Source organism: Zonotrichia leucophrys, chromosome 1A (genome assembly GCF_028769735.1).
Source record: "Zonotrichia leucophrys gambelii isolate GWCS_2022_RI chromosome 1A, RI_Zleu_2.0, whole genome shotgun sequence".
NCBI lineage: Eukaryota > Metazoa > Chordata > Aves > Passeriformes > Passerellidae > Zonotrichia > Zonotrichia leucophrys.
In genome coordinates this window covers 41,315,048-41,331,049 of record NC_088170.1, presented here as the reverse complement: position 1 = coordinate 41,331,049, position 16,002 = coordinate 41,315,048, and the positions used below count along the sequence as shown (strand labels likewise).

The window sequence follows — 16,002 nt, the reverse complement described above, 5'->3', positions numbered from 1 at the left end:
TCAGAAGAGAAGAAACAAAGTCAGGCTTCACGTTAATTTTAATGAATGACAGGAGAGTGGTGTACACACTGCAGTGTCCTTGCCAGCTCTCTCCTCATCCACTGGCACCAGGTGATGCCCCACAGTAACCCCTGTCTCTTCCTGGGAATAATGGATGAGAAGAACCAGGGCCTGGGCTTGCTATCAAGGTATGCAATTCACTCACTGCCAGAGAACCAGAAAACCTTATTGGAGAGTCCATGAAACCTATTTTCATAGAAGCTGAGACTTGCAGAAGCAGCTCCCTGAGCAGCAGGATGCATTTAACAATCTCCTCCCTGTGTATTACCCAGTGTCTAACATGAACTGGATTCACCTCTTGCAGAAGCTTCTGCCTGGTTCTGGAATCCAGCTGAAGTGAGCCAATGCATTCCACAGAGCTGGGTGTGGGGACAGACAGAGCAGGACAGCTTGATCACAAATGTCCTGCACTCCTCAGAGGAGGGGGAGGCAGCCTGGAGAGCTGGTAGGGGTGTACAACCAGATTAGATTATTGAGAGACACTGCTGCTTGCAGCACTCCTGCTCCTTTACAAATAACTGATGGCACAGCTTTCAAAAAATATCACCTACTATCCTGCTCTGCTTCCCCCACAGATTGCTAAAATGGCTTGCTTAGAAAGAATTAAAATGTAACAGAGATGGATATGAAAGAGGAATAGAAAAAGTTCAAACCAACTACTGAACACCCTGGAAGAATGGCAAAAGAGTTAGCAAGGACAGTAAAAATAAGGCAAATGGCTTTTTCCCAGTGTGGTTTTCCAAGAGTATTTAACATTTGGATATTTCCTTTCACTGCTTTCTGTCGTTCAAACTTCTTTGTTATTTAGCCTTTCAGATCAAAAGTGGTTTTTTGCCTATAAAATCTAAAAAAAGTTCCTAAGGCAAACTGCATTTCTGGCTGAGTTAATAATGTGTGGTTATCTGATACAGGATCACATGGAAAAATGAAAAACTAAATGAGCTTACTGAGCAGACTAAATGCTCAGGGTTCAAGAGGTGCCTAAGAATCGAAGTCTCTGATGGGGAGTTTATTCAGAACTGAACAGCCCGGTTAAGGCTTGTGCACCATGGCATAGCCTGTGTGCCACATGGGGGAGAGTTACAGGAGTGAGGGCTGCGAGCTGGGAGCTCACAGAGAAAGATGTGGACCATGTTGATGAACACAGTTATTTTCTTTGGTTTTTTTTTTAAGAAAACTGTGGAAGAACATTCATTTTTCAGGTAGAGAGGGTCAACATTCAACTTCAGGGGACCTGTTCCCACAACAGTTTAGGCTCCTGGACTGCTAGAGGAAGAGGTGAAGTTGGGAAGGCTCCAAATAAATAGGGTAGAAGCAATGAGTGAAAATTAACTATCAAGAAATACTGAGCAAGGATGGATGGACAAAATAAGAAGGGAAGAAAAAGCCAGAGACTGAAGGAATCAGTGCCTCTAACAATACACAAGAGGGGCCTGGGGTCAGATTCAAGGACTGCCCTTGACAATGCAGCCTCTGTGTTTCCCTGAAGAGATAGTGATCCAGCTGGGAAAAGCCATCATCCCTTCTTCTGAGGTCTGGAGGAGTCAAGAGCAGCTCCCTGCCCACTAAATGGAGGCTGGGCTGCCTGATCTGAGTGGCAGGGAGGGGAAAAGTGGAAATAGCCAGGATCCTTGTTTTCCATTCCTCAACTCTCCTACCCACTGGGCAGTGCTGCAGTCACTATGGGCATTTAGTGAAAGCTGCAGGGGCTGAGCCATGGTCCTCACCAGGAAATTGCATTATGGTCTTTGCCTGGAGCAATTTGTTGCCTCATCTGGAACATGGGCATTCAGCCTATGTGAAGGATTTCCAGAGGTAAAATGGGAAAGCCTCCCTACCAGAGCCCGTGGGGACACGTGATAAGCTGCTCTGTGATGGTGACAAGGGTCACAGCTTGATCCCCCAGCAAGGATCAGGAGTCCACTCCTGACCTTCTGCACTCACCAAACATTTGAAGGCAGTTCCTTTGTAAGGACTTCAAGTGCAATAACATCTGAGGAGAAGGATTATGAGAGGAAAGGCAGAGACTGTAGGTTTGGGAAGGAATTAACAGGCCATTTTGAAGAGTACCAGGTCTAGCTTTGAAGCTGTATCCACCTTGAATGATAGGAAAACCTAAATTATTTGGTTTCATGCTTCTAAGTGAGTAGCATGATTTGTAAATTTTTAATATTTTCCTGTTCTCTTTTAGAATAATTGCTAAGGCTGACAACAAAATAAATACTTTGATAAGGAAATGCCAGGAAGAATTATTCTTGCTATTACCACCCAGACTGACAAGTGTGATATCAATAAAAAAAGAAAAATCTGTCCCAGACACAGTTTGATCAGAACATGTGTGCTCAGGAACAGTCATAGACAACAGGACAGGACCCCTTTGAAAAGAAAAGAAACACCTTTTCAAGGGCAATGGGTCCTGAGAAAGTCTTCAAAAGCACTGCATTAATAATCTGTACATGCACACATGCAGAATCAACAGCCTTATAAAAACAGAAATATCAGGTCATTCAAACAACATTCAGCAGCTTTCTTTACCCACCCAAACATTTTTATAGTCCTAATGAGTATAAAACAAGCATATGGTTCCCTCAGGACCACCTTCTTATCTCTACATCTCTCTCTTCTTATGCCTGATTTCCAGTTGGGGGCCTGCAGATGATTATTATTAATAATAATTTCTCTTTTGGCAACAGCATCCAGTCTCAGTTCATATGGGACTTTTTTTGACAGACACTGCACCAACGCATAGAGCAGGGGACAGACCCCAACATGAAGAGGCTTCAATTGAAATGAGTATTTGGTGCCAAGGCTAACAGGGAAACAGAATGTGCCCAGTGCCCAGGGGAGCACATAAACCAGGCTATGAACCTCAATACTGTTCCTGGGACAGATTACCTCTCCCTAGCTGTGTCCACATACATTCATCAGAGAGAATTCACTTGGCACTGACCTGTTCCACTCGGATATCAAATTCTCCATTCACCTTCTTCCCCTGGAAATATTTGGCCCTGCAGAAGAAACAAGAGAGAAAAACATGGTTAAATAAGATTTTTGGCTTTCATTACATACAGTTTTGCTTCTGCATTTCCCTTTTTTGATGAAGAATTTCTATCCGGGTCACAGCATGTTTTTTTAATTCCTATCTTCTTTTACCTTTCTGTTCTCTGTTCTCCAGGAGAAACCTGCCAAGCCAGATGAAAACCACATTGGAAAGTTCCTTCAAGGCTGATTACTTTTTCATTTAATTTTCAAACTGAAAACCAAATGTTCTCCTAATCTTTTCCAGGGAACAACTCTAATCAGTGATTCCTTGCTGTATCTCATTTAATACTCAATCTTTATTCTGTAAAAGGAGAACAACATATGGCACAGCATTGGGAATTTCTTCTGATGTTGAGCAAGAAGCTTTATCATCAGAGCTGCAGTACTTGTGAAGCCTGTTCTCATGCTCTCTCACTCCAGAGCTGCTTCCCACTTCTGTTCCTTTTTGCTGTTGATTTAGGGAAACTATATCTGCATCTCTACAGGGTCACTGATGAAGGATCTCTTCTCCTGAGCACAGAAACTGTGCTTGCTTTGGGGCTGAACACTGCTGTGAGAAGAACATACACCTTCCACCACCTCTGTTCCTATCTCCTCACACCATGCAGTCAACACAGCACTTCTAGTAGGTAATTCATGCAAGGGGAAGGCTGTCAGTAGTGCTGGAGAAGAAAACAGAGGAAAAGGACAGGCAGTTTTAGCTTTTTGTATTCATATTTATGTATCATGCCCCTGATATTGATTGGTCAGTGGGGAAATTGCCAATATAAATTTCCCAGTGAATATTTCTCACCAATTCTTCCTCTCACCATACAAGCTTGACAGAAGAAAATATGAATTTATTTTGTCCTCCTCCCCTATAAACTTTCAGAAGGCCATGTAGGCTCCAAAGGGCTCTTCTGTTTGGAAAGCATTGAAAACAGTTTAGCCCTACAAGAGCTGTTTCCAGAGACAAAGTAACTCTGGGTTCTGTTTCCAATTGGCAAAGACAGGACAGAATAAAGAAGTAAAGGAAAATGAGGGGAAGCCGGCTTTGCTCCCTATTTTATAGTATGAGAAAAAAAAAGCTGGCTTGCATTTTTACTATGTGTCTATTTGTTCCAATAAAAAAAGGAGAGACAGTAGGAAGGCAAGTTTCCCCATGGCTGAATCACATCAGTTTATAGCTGCATGCTCCCGACCCCCAGAAATGTGATGTGTAAATAAAAAAGTTGTTTTGTCATTCTGGCTCAAAATGAAGTAAAGTTTTTTTCATTATAATAGAAAAATACATTAAAAATGACAAAAGCCTTCTGCTTAATTCTAACAGGGACATCTGAATGCTGTGTCACACTGCCCTTCCCAGACAGCCCATCCATCAGCCTGTAAGACTTCTGTATAGGTGAGGGACAATGTAGCAGCCAGGTGTAACTGAGACCAGATGACTCAAAAACCCCCTGTTTGGTATATAAAGCAGATCTCTGCTCATTTTTCCATCTTTTTTTTTTTTTTAATTTATGAGCATTGCATGAAAAAAACAACTCAGCAGACAAGCTAAGACATCATGCCTCTAACAATAAACAGGAACTCTAAATGCACTTAATGATTCTATTAAATTTCTGGAGGCATAGCTCAAGAGGGTCTGGCAACATTCCTCACTCCTAAACATTGGGGATATTGCTGGAACCAGTGACTTCTTAAAAACTGCAATAAGCTTTCAGAGGGCTCACAGGAACTGCTCTGAAACTTGAGGCATACTATTCCCTGGTACAAGTTTGCTTTTATTCCCAGCATGCTCATAATATATATTCCTTACCCACATTTATGGAGCACACTTCCTCCCTCTATGGCCTCTCCTCTTTGTTGACCAGCTGGTTGCAAACTCCTTGGTGATGCTTTGCTTCAGCTTGTAATGAAGTGTGATTGACCACAGTCCTCAGCCTGGTTCAGAGGCATCACAGGGGCTTCCACTGCCTGGTCCAGGAAATCAGCCTGCACACAAACCCATCTTTCTCCTCTCTGCAGTCCTGGCTGGGCTTACGGGTGGTCACACAGAGGGTGCACCCAGCATTGGGAGCTGCTGAAGTGCTGCAAGGCGCCTCAGCTTAGATGCTGTGTGACCTCTGTCTATCCCTCTTTCCACACAGGTTGTCTCATCCAATGTCCCTAGAACTTTCCTTTAACAGTAAAATATATCACTTTCTTCCCAAAACAGTCCCCCAGGAAGCTTAACCTGCTCTGAGTGTCTCTGAACACAACAGGTGCTAAGCAATTTGCAGTCAAATATTTTGGCCCACCCATCATTTTGACGCAGCCCAGGATAAGAATAAAACATTTCTTACTGAAACATCTCTGAAATGGATGGAGTGATGTTTTCAATTCTCACCTGGGGTTTTGGAGCCTCTGGGCAGTCGAGGCTATCACAATGAAATGAAAAATGGCCTTAGTATCCTCCTGGAGCCCCTCAAATTTTAAGCAAGCTGGAATCATTGCCACTGCTGTGGAAGTATCATACCTTTTGCAAGAGACTCTTTGGGTCAGTTCTGCACAATGTCTGAAATGGCTTGTGGTCCTCACAGTGGGCATGGGACAGAGGAAAGGAATACCACGCTGCTGTGGTGGGAGAAGCACGCATGAGAAAGGGAGAAGGATGTTTCTGGCAGACTCCTGGCTGCACAAGACATTTGTGGATGCTCTCTGCCCCAAAAGCACCTGAGCAAGTCTCTTCCAGAACTCTGTCTAGGACCTGACTGCTGCAGAGCTATCTAGGCAGCTTGTAGTGCAGCAGAGGAGCTGTGCCCAGAAGACCAGTCCAAAAACTTTCTGGGAACCTTGGAAGTGTCCCCACTCACCTTCAGCTCCCAGTGATGAGAGGAGCAGTTCATGGCCCCAGGAGGGCTTAATGTCCCCAGTTTGGGACACTGGGCAAGCCACTGGCCACACAGACCCACTGCCTCTGCCAGGCAGTCTGCAGCACTGCCCACTGCTTGGCTGGCCACCCCTTTATTTAAAGCATGGCAGATGTTCAGCTCAGCACAACACAGAGCTGTAATTTGGCCAGGCAGGGTGCAGATGGGTTGGTGTGGTTGCTGTGATCTCAGTGAATTAGCATGTAAACATGTTCTGACTGAAGAAAACTGCAGGGCCATACTCAAGAGCAGTTCCTGGGTGGGATTTATAGAGCCAGGCAATCCATTTAAATGTGGCCCCATGCACTGGGAGGGAGGAAGGACTGTGATAAACACACAAATGTCTGCCCTGGCTTGCAGGAAAGAAGCTTGCCTCAAAGCCCTCTCTCTTTCTGATTAAGAAGCTGCATGCTTTGGAAAAGAATGTATTTTATGGGTGCAAAGACATCAAACAAACTTAAGTTTTGCTTTCTGCCCCAGCTCTGACACGATTACAGGGACATAAGAAACCCAAAGCCTCTTCTTATGAAGTAATCTGGAAAGGACATAAGTTTATTTTGTAGAGATATTCTGTAAACCAGCCCCAGTCTGCCTCAATTACCATGGCTGGAGGAAGCATGCACAACAATTTTCTGTCAGATATGGAATGTGCCTTTACCAGCAGTAGGGAAAAATAGATGATCATTTCACCTCCCATTATCTACCTCAGGCTAATTCACAGATTTTCAGATCTTCCTAGGAGAGACCTCAGTGGAACTGATACAGCAAATATTGGAATGCTGTCTTGGAAACTGGGAAGCCATTCTTCAGATGAACTAATAAGCCTGAGTCCAAATCCCCCATGATGTGAGTGACTCACACCTCTATCACTGTTCAACAGAGGCCTTGAGCTACAAACTCGAGAGCTGGCTTGTACCTCCAACCCAGAAATGGGCTCTCCTCACTGACAGCATGCAAAAGAAGGACACTAGGATATTGTAATGACAAATTCCTCCAAATCCTCTGACTGAGCTTGTGCCTCTGGATCAAGATACAGCGGGCAGAGAAAGCCAAGCCAAACTTTGCATGGAAACCACTTATCTAGAGCAGGAAGCAGCCTTTCCTATGCTGTGGAGGGGCCAGAGCAAAACACAATGAAGAGAGAAATGCACAGGGGTCGTGGGGAGAGGTGGGCGAGCGAGTGGGTGGAAGAAGGAGAGAAACGGTAAGAAGAGACTCAGGTAAACAAACCAAAAGGCATCCATGGGTAAATTCTGGAATTATCTGAATTATTTCCCAGGCATCACGTTACACATATTTCTCTGGAGCCCTTGAGAAAATAAGGCCTGTAATTTCTTTCTGAATAATGTAGATAAAGGCGAGGCTGAAGCCCCCTGGTTTGGGTGTGGGGGCACCCCAGGGAGGGTGGGGAGGTGGTGAGCACTGTATAAAATCCCCATGTCAAAGGGCCTGGGGGCCCAAGTGATGCACAAGGCACTCACTGTATGTCCACATTGTCTCCTTCATAAAAGGGGCTGAGACTGGGAAAAAGGAGGCAGTTTCCAGGATACTGGCCAGCAGCTGCTGGAATGCCCCGACCCCCCCAGCCCCTGCACGCTATAAGGGCAGCAGGGAGGGGAAGGGGGAGGAGTGCCTTTTTTTTTTTTTTTTTTTCCTCAAGGTTGAAAATAAGGAAGATTTTCCTTTCAGGAGCCAGTTCTCATTAGGTCCACTACTTTTCCCCGCTCCAGAAATTCTCAGCTGTACATAGTAAGAAATTTTAAGATGGTCAACTACTGGCTTCCCAGGGCACAGGGATAGGAAAAATCGCCCCATAAATGCTGAGGTCTGCAAATTGCTGGAGTTTTGTCCACATCTACTTTGGCCCAGAGACCTTTATGCAGTGTTCAGCTGTGAGGTGGAGTGGTTGGTAATTAATACTTATTCTCCAAGAGTACCTTGGGGCAAGAGGTGAGGGTGTCAGAATGGTGAATAAGAGTGGTGGATGTGTGCTTTGACACCTCAGAAAACAAGGTTTGAATAAAAAGCTAGATGGACCAGAGGCAAGGCAGAAAGAAAGAAAAGGTTTTCACATTGTACATACCGACGGGGAAGGGCCAGTGAGTAAATCTCAGGTTTGTGGTGGGTCAAAAGGTACCCTAAATACACTGCTACTTTGCCAGGAGCTCCACAGAAGTTTCAGCTCCATGCCTGGGCCCAGCAGTGCTGTGACCAGCCCTGCCCCTCCCTGGGGCAAGGTCACCTTGCTCTAGGTGCTGTCACCACCTGACTTGCTGAGGGCACCAAAGAGAGCCAGCTCTGCAGTGTGCAGGTGTGTCCTCAGTGTCCTCAGATGGGCTGTGGGAACAGACTTCTTTTGTTGCTTTCTGGGAGGAACCACAAACCCAACCACTCTGGGTACTGTGAAACCAGCCCCAAAACATTATTAGTTATGGGATCACATCAAGGGAAGGAACGCCTCACCCAAAGGGGGTTGTGCTGGGCTCTCATGGCAGGACGGATTAGGGTTTTTTGGATAAAGGAAGTCCTCCTGGTGAGGTCCTCGATGAGATTTGAGGTCCCACCCTACAGGGCTGGGAGGATTTTCTTGGCTTGAATGCAGATGGCAAGGGAAGCGTTGGGGCAGCAAGGGAGAAGTGTTTTTAAAATCTTCCTTTGTGAGTGCTCCCTTTCTGAAGGCCTGTTTTCCAGGGAGACCTGGCTTGGCAAGCCACCAGCACTTTAACCATTGCAGACACAGCCATTCAGGCCACTTGTCCTATTCAAGGAATTGTGGAGTCCCACACAATAGTGGCCTCCCGGCATCTTCCTGTGCTCATCAAACAGGGGTAATCGAAGCCACCCCCCACCAAGAGAAGAAGCACTGGTTAGTGCAGCACTATTGCTTTTGGGCACAGCTTTTTGTGCTTCTCCGAGCTGTCAGAATAGGAAGGACACTTTGCTGTAGGTCTGGTCCCCCACCCAGGCTGTGCTGTGGTCACATTCCTCCTGCCCACAGAGAGCTGGGGGATGGAGGTGGGGTACTGCGTGAAGTGCAACATGAGGCAGCAATTTCATTTTTGTGTATTATCAAAATAGTGCATTGCTGGAACATTTCCAAGTTGCTAAATCTAAATACTATGGCCTGGAGCTGTTTGCAAGGGGTATCAATTTTTGTTGAGGATTTTGCAATTTTTTTCCCAGCCTAATTCAGTTCTCCTTGAATTTGAGGAGCAGTAGAACCGGCCTAACTTGGACCAATCCTGGGGCAGGGCTGTGGACTTTCAGGCAGAAGAAATCTGGCTCACAAACCTTGAGAAATGTATCTGAGGGTTGGGTTTGTTGGATGTTGTTTTTTTATATGTACAGGACTAGGCAGGACTTTCTGAGGTTAAATTCTATGCATTTATAGGAACTCTGGTAAAGTAATTAAGGACCCAGATTTGACTTGCATTAGCATAGTTATAGGCTGGTGGGGAATGTTTTCCATATTCCTAGTGTCTATTTTTGTAATGATACTAATCCTGTACATTTCTGTATCACCTTTCATTTAGGGGGACTAGATCCCAAGACAGTTTACATATGCAGGACAAAAATACAGACAGACATGATGGTGCTATACCTAAAACAGATTGAAAAGTGATGTGATAAATGCAATTTCTTGAAAAATTTTGACAGTCTTTTCTCCTTTTCACCCTTTCTGTATGCTAGGGAATACAGAAACTCTCCATGCTGCTCCCAGGCGTGCATATGTGCACAAACACACACACTCATTTAACACAAATTTGCCTCCACTTTCTGCTTTCCACTTCTCAAAAAGTGGAATTTGGCAGGAAGCATAGGAAAAAAATATTTGGTCTTCGGTAGACAAAGCTAAGTCATGAAAATATAAGGGCTTTTAAACCAGACTTGTGAAAACGTGAATTTTATGTGTAAGTTTTTTCAAATTATTGCTACATTGTTGCACAGAACTTGTGAAACATTAAAAGCACTGTGTAAAAAAAACTTATTCATAATAATCTATTGTCAGTGACCATCATGTTAGATGATTTGGGACATTCTTACCAGGAATTATAGACAAAAGTTTGAAATTTTACCAGCAAATTCCTAAGTTCAAGCTTAAATTCCAAAACTTCTCATTATGTTTAAATGAGTTAGGTACAGGAATACTCCTCTTAACAGGAGCCTTAGTATATCGCCTTCAGCCTACTGAGAGCATGAAATGACTCATGATACTTACTGAATATTTTTAAAAGGAATTCCTTGAAAAAAGTCCCAGTATTTAGGAACTCCGATGTTACCAAGATTCAGTATTAGACTGTTATTATTCACAATCAAATTTTTAGGCATATGACATATTTAGGGCTCAATATTTTTATGTTTCAGAAGGAAAAATTATTTTCTTTTTTAAAAAAGTTCATTATTTCCTTTGACCAGTATAAAACAATAATCCTGTCCAATCAGTCCATAATTAGACCTGAATCATGACATTATTGTTATACAAAGAACCATTTCAAATGTTTTAAGAGGATTTAATTCAGTGCTAATCACAGTTTCTCTCTTCCTTGATCTTAAAATTTTTGGAGACAGTAGTTCAGGCAGATTTGGCTGCAAATTAAAAAGGAGATAAAACAATGCAATTTTTATATCCTCTGTGACTCATTTTTTGGTGAAGCATTTCACAATACTCGTGTATATAACACAATACTCAACTGCTGCACACAGGGCACTTGTATTTTGGACAAGGCAGCAAACACAGCACTGCGAGCTCTGGAAACAGCCTGAAATGTGGACAAAACACACCAATGGCTTTGGAAAGCCACATGAGCTGTTTCACAAATGTAACTTAGATATCCAGCAAACGCAGAAAGAACAACTTTGTTATGCTGTCTGGTCCAGAAAGCAATGCTTTTAGCATGTGTGGCTAATAGGAGCCTTAGCTGTGCTTGATCACTTCCCCCATAAGCTGTTTAAACACGAGGCATTAGGCTGGAAAGCTGAGCACTTTCACAGAGGATGGGGGTTAATAATTTACAGTGCAAAATCCTGTTTGATCTGCTGAGAAATTCAATCCAGCTGGAGCATAATTTTGTTTAATAGCACGGTGGGCGAGGAGGTTGCCAGAGGTGGGATGCTTCCCTGCTGGCTGGGGCCAGGCTGCTGGAGCTGGCCCATGTGCCAGCACCTGGAGTTCTGCTGTCTCCCCTCCTCATGGGCTGCTCCCTTTTGCTGTGTTTAACACACACACGTGTGTTCATGCCTGAGCTCCATTTTCTCTGGCAGCTGCTGCAGGTGAGCTGTGGATGCGTCTTTGGAAGTCTCCCAAGCACAGATACTCCAGCCCAGCAGAAGGAGCCTCACTCTCCAGGTGGAGGCTCCCCAGCTGAGAAATGTGCCAATAATGAGGGCAGAGAAGCCGAGCTCTTCCCTGGTGTGCTGATGCCCAGGTACACCCACTGCTGTGCGTGCCTCTGAGGGCTGCCTGTCAAAGCCAGGAGCACAAGGAGCTCCAGAGGCAGGATTTCCTCTCGTGCCCATCCCACACATGGCAATCCACTGCGTGCTTCCTTGCAATGTCTAGGGCTGCGCCTTTCAGGAGAATGGAAAATTTGTCAAAATGTTGCCACTTTAACAGAAAGCTGGGTGAGTTCCCTTGTTCTCAATAGAATGTACCTTTCTTTTACTGCTGCAGAAAGCAGCTGATCATATTTTGTGGGACTCACGTTGTTTTTACAGTACTTTGCCTCTGGAATAAACCAGAGCATATTGCATGTCAAGAATGGCAAGGATTTTGTGGTGGAAGACAGGCCATGGATTTCCATGGATGCTCTTTCTTTCCTTCAGACATATGAGAGAAGTTGAGTGCTACACTGTGCCATCAGAGACATAGTAGCTCCTCAAAAATAGAAAGGATTGTCATTTGTCTCTTTAAAGTGCATTTAACATGCACTTGCCTATTTGGGTTGTTAAAGCATTTCATCAAGCAATTGTGCAACACCTCATCCCAACCCACAACTGCAGCCCTTTGCTGTAACACAAACAGTGATGATAAATTAATGTCTGGCTTGGCAATATTGCTACAGTCTCCAATTCTGAGAAAGTGTTTTCGTTTAGAGAAGAGAAATCAAATGGCAGATTCCACTGTCTCTCACCCTTCCTGTCTGTGAACAAGCTGGTCCTTGTTTGTAACCCTGTGTAACTTGCTCTGGGGGAGGAGGCACTGTGAAGCCCCTCACCCTTGTAATAAGGGCAGCACATCAGTAGTTATTTGTTGGGGATTTTTTTAACTAGCTGTTTCAAAAGGAGAAGGAAAGAGTTTCTTGAAAACCAAATACTAAGATTTTACAAGTAGAAAGAGCAGAGCAGGCAGAGGGGAAATGCATTACAAACATGATGCTCTTTCCAAACCCAGAATCACCAGCACAGAAGTAACAATGTGCTGTTGTTCACCTTCCAAAGTCTGGAACTGTTTCTGTACATGATGCAGAGGGGATAGTCAGAATCCCTGGATAATCAGCTTTGTCAGCTGGGCTCTCACAAGGCAAACACAGCTTCCTGAGACTGCTCAGCCTGAACTCACATAACACCCTGGCTGAGACCAAGAAGGTGACTGGTGTTGCTCAGAAGAACCTTACCAAAAATAAACATCCACGGAGCCATGGAGTCACTGCTCTTTAGTGCTGCTCTCAGGGGCTCACTGAGTTTCCTGAAGACACAAAATCAACCAGGAGGAAGCACTTGTAGTCCACTGGAATGGTTGCATTGCTGTGCTCTCTGAGAAAGGACCAGACTTTAAACTGGGGAAGTTTCTAGGCATGTATTTCTGTCCATGCTACAAAGAGCCATGGCAGGCAAGGGTTAGTAATGTTCTTTCCTTGTTTTTCATGTTGTACATACATCAGGGTATGATCATGAATTCATACACTAATTTTGTTCAGTGTCCTCACAGCCTCAGAGAAAGCAAAGGCAGGGAGCCTTTGCAAGCAGCATTTGATACCTGCAGACTCGTGGGTTGAGTCAGAGAGCTGGGATAAGTGAAAGGGATATCCCATCATTCCTAGAAATGTCGAAGTTATAGACACAGAGGGACAGCCAAGACAGCAGGATGTGAGGAGTGCTTAGAGGAGTAAGGAGTGAGGACAGCATGGGTAGCCTTGCTTAAAGGAAGGTATACTTCCTTTTCATATATCCCAGCTGCTGCTCCCTCAGCAAGCTCAGCTCACAGACTGCAAAGTCTGCATGACAGAACAGCAGCTGGGAGATATAAAGGCAGGGATTAAAATGAAGTGTGTGTATTTTAAAACATGAAAACCCTGCAGCAGGGTCCAACCCTCCTTGTCTTTTGCCCTGCCCTGACTACACCAGCACCATTAATCTCAAGGAAAAACTAGATTGGCCTTTGAGCTAGGGCTTTCCTCTCTGATTACAATGTTTGGACTGCACAGTGCTGGCTTAGCCCCAGATGCTGGAGCATCGCAGGCACGCCCATTCCCAGACGGTGGATGCTGTGTTAAGGGACTGCCACCTGGCAGCATCTCCAAGGAACTGCAAAAACACTTCCCAGAGACAGAGGTTAGTGAGCATCAGCCTGCAGAGACTCGTGGTGCGCCCAGGAAAGAGAGATCAGGTCTGGTTGAGCCAGACTGATGTTGCTGACTGACAGAGCTGGCGTTGAGGGGCTGTTGCTGTGATGAAAGACACTAGGCCAGGGAAACATTCATGGGGACAACCTTATCAGGGACTTTCCCACTCACTGAAGAAGTTGTTCCTCCTTTGAGAAAAATCCCGTTGTTTTCCCTGTCTTACTTCAAGTTGGCTGAAGATGCCTAGCCTAGTTGTACTCAGTCATGGTCTGTTTTTAGGTAAGAGCTAAGCTTTTGATTTGTGAAGATACACTTGAAAGGTAGGTCTCACCTTGTCCCTATTCTTCTAGCTAAAAAAAGAAGAACAAACGTGAGAACTGTACTGAAGAGTGGTGTGGGATGAAGAAAAATAAAATAATCTCTCTTGATCAAGACCCAACCCAATAACCCAACTTCCTTCATTTTGAAGTCTTCAATACTGCCCTCTTACCTGAGCTACTCTTTCCTTTTGTTTTGTGACAAGCTGGCAGATGAAACAACAGCATCTTTTCAACACATTCTCTGGATATTTCCCCCAGATGAGACTCTCAGACAAGTTGCCTAAAGCTTTCTGAACCAGCTGAATTTGAAAAGGAGCATACAAAAGGCAGTAAGAAATTTCTGTAACATTTCAGAAGACTTCAAACAGGAACACTTTGGAAAGTTTACTGTGCTACCCAACATCATAGGAAACAAACTTCCAAACTTTTGTTTGTAAAGAGACCTGCATGAACTAGACAAATTTGAGGCTTAGCTGAGCCTGAGATCCTTTTGCCAATGCACGTTACTATGCTTAGAACGTGAAGTGCCCTTGACAGGTAGTACAAAGTTTGGTTATCTATTCATAATTCATGTATAAATTTACATACAGAGGAAAGTTCAAGAGAGATGGAGAGCTGAAGAGATTAAGTCACTTTTTAGAGTCAGCACAGTGGATTAAGGTCCTGAATGACATCATTAACAAACCTTCAGCTCTGACCTCGTTGGATCATTGCTAGCTATGATATCTTAGCTAAACCTGCTGAGCCAAGAATGCCGTATGTGTGTGCATATATTAAGGCCATGAAGAAGTTGATCAGTGAATACCAAATGAACATTTTTTACCGAGAAAGTTACGAAAAATCCCACTCTGCCATTCACACAAGCTGTCTGGCAGACTCCAGCTGGGGGCCAGAGCTGGTTACCCAAATGTGAAAGCATCTGTGCACCTCCTGCAGATTACCCGTGATTCCCTGAGAATTCTTATGGATTTATGAGAATCCATGATTCCCTCAGCTCCCAGGAGCTGAATTAGTGGGGTTCAGGGTGACTCACCAGTCCGTGTGCGCGTCATCGATCACCAGGAGGACCTTCGGTTTCGGTGCCGCGGGGGGCGCGGGCCCGGCCGAGTGCTCCATCAGGCCCGCAGCCGCCTGCGTGGTTTGCTTCATGGCGCTGGAGATGGAGCTGAAGATGCTGCTGCCCGTGGAGGAGGAGTGTGACGGCTGGGGCGGCTGCAGGTGCTTCCTCTCCGTGGCAGGAGACACCGGGGAGCTCGTGGAGCTGTCCGGGCGCTGCAAGTCCATCATGTACCCGTTGGGCAGGTTTGCCACGAAGCTGCTGTCTGAGAGACGCCGCCGGAGGAAATTCATCTTTGCAGCGCTGAGGGGAAACTGAACGGCGCTGTTGCCAGTCCTGGAGGATGCCTCTGTGGCCGTGTGGGTGCTTCTTTAAAGTCCAGGCAGGCAGGCTTTACCCCTTGAAACTGTGCTGGAGATCTATGCCTACTTTTGTCAGCTATATTTTCCTTCTCTCCTGCGGGAAGAGAATCAAAGACATATATGTGAGATACATACTGTGAGACTGAGTTAAGTAACCTCCTTTGGGTGTCTTAGACAGGTGCCTTAATCAATGGAAGAAGGGACTGCTGGTTGCTATGTAGTATTCCACACTGCTACAGTCAAACAATTAGGACAAAATATGTGTCACCATTGTCAACCCCAAACATTTTCTGATCTGTAGAGACCAGCCTGCACTAGCTTAGGGGCTAACAATTCTATCACTGTGGACAAAGAAAAAATTACTCTGATAAATGTTAATTTTAAAATGAGAAGCACCTTATTTCTAGTATCTTGTGTGTTGAAAATTAAAGAATCACAAGAAAATAATCCAAATGGATATAAAGTTGTATCATCTTTGGTAGGCTTGTGAGCAAAGTTTTGAATGTAAGGAACAAATGTCCAAAATTTAAATAGGATTTAAATAAAAAATAGCAGAATAATTCCCATACACATTTTGATCAAGTTCAGTGACAGAAATTACACTTTTCTGCTCCTCCTCCTCTCTGCACTCAGACTCTGAGCCAGGTCCTTGCTGGTGGTTGTTTGGAAAATACTAGCAGGCCATCTGATTTTTGACATTCACTTGTAGGA

At 44.6% G+C, this 16,002-nt stretch overlaps 1 protein-coding gene across 2 annotated transcripts in view; it reads right to left on the bottom strand.

Annotated features, from left to right (window-relative positions):
- Nucleotides 1-16,002, bottom strand: part of SYN3 (synapsin III) — a 183,756-nt gene that overhangs the window by 148,999 nt on the left and 18,755 nt on the right. The window contains exons 2-3 of one of the 2 annotated variants that reach the window (XM_064702503.1): nucleotides 14,906-15,385; nucleotides 3,011-3,068 (exon numbers count right to left, since the gene is read on the bottom strand). In XM_064702503.1, coding sequence (XP_064558573.1) covers nucleotides 3,011-3,068; nucleotides 14,906-15,222 — 375 coding nt within the window. In that variant the 5' untranslated portion in view covers nucleotides 15,223-15,385. Of the gene's footprint in view, nucleotides 1-3,010; nucleotides 3,069-14,905; nucleotides 15,386-16,002 lie in introns of those variants that run through there. The other variant, XM_064702502.1, reaches the window with a different exon arrangement.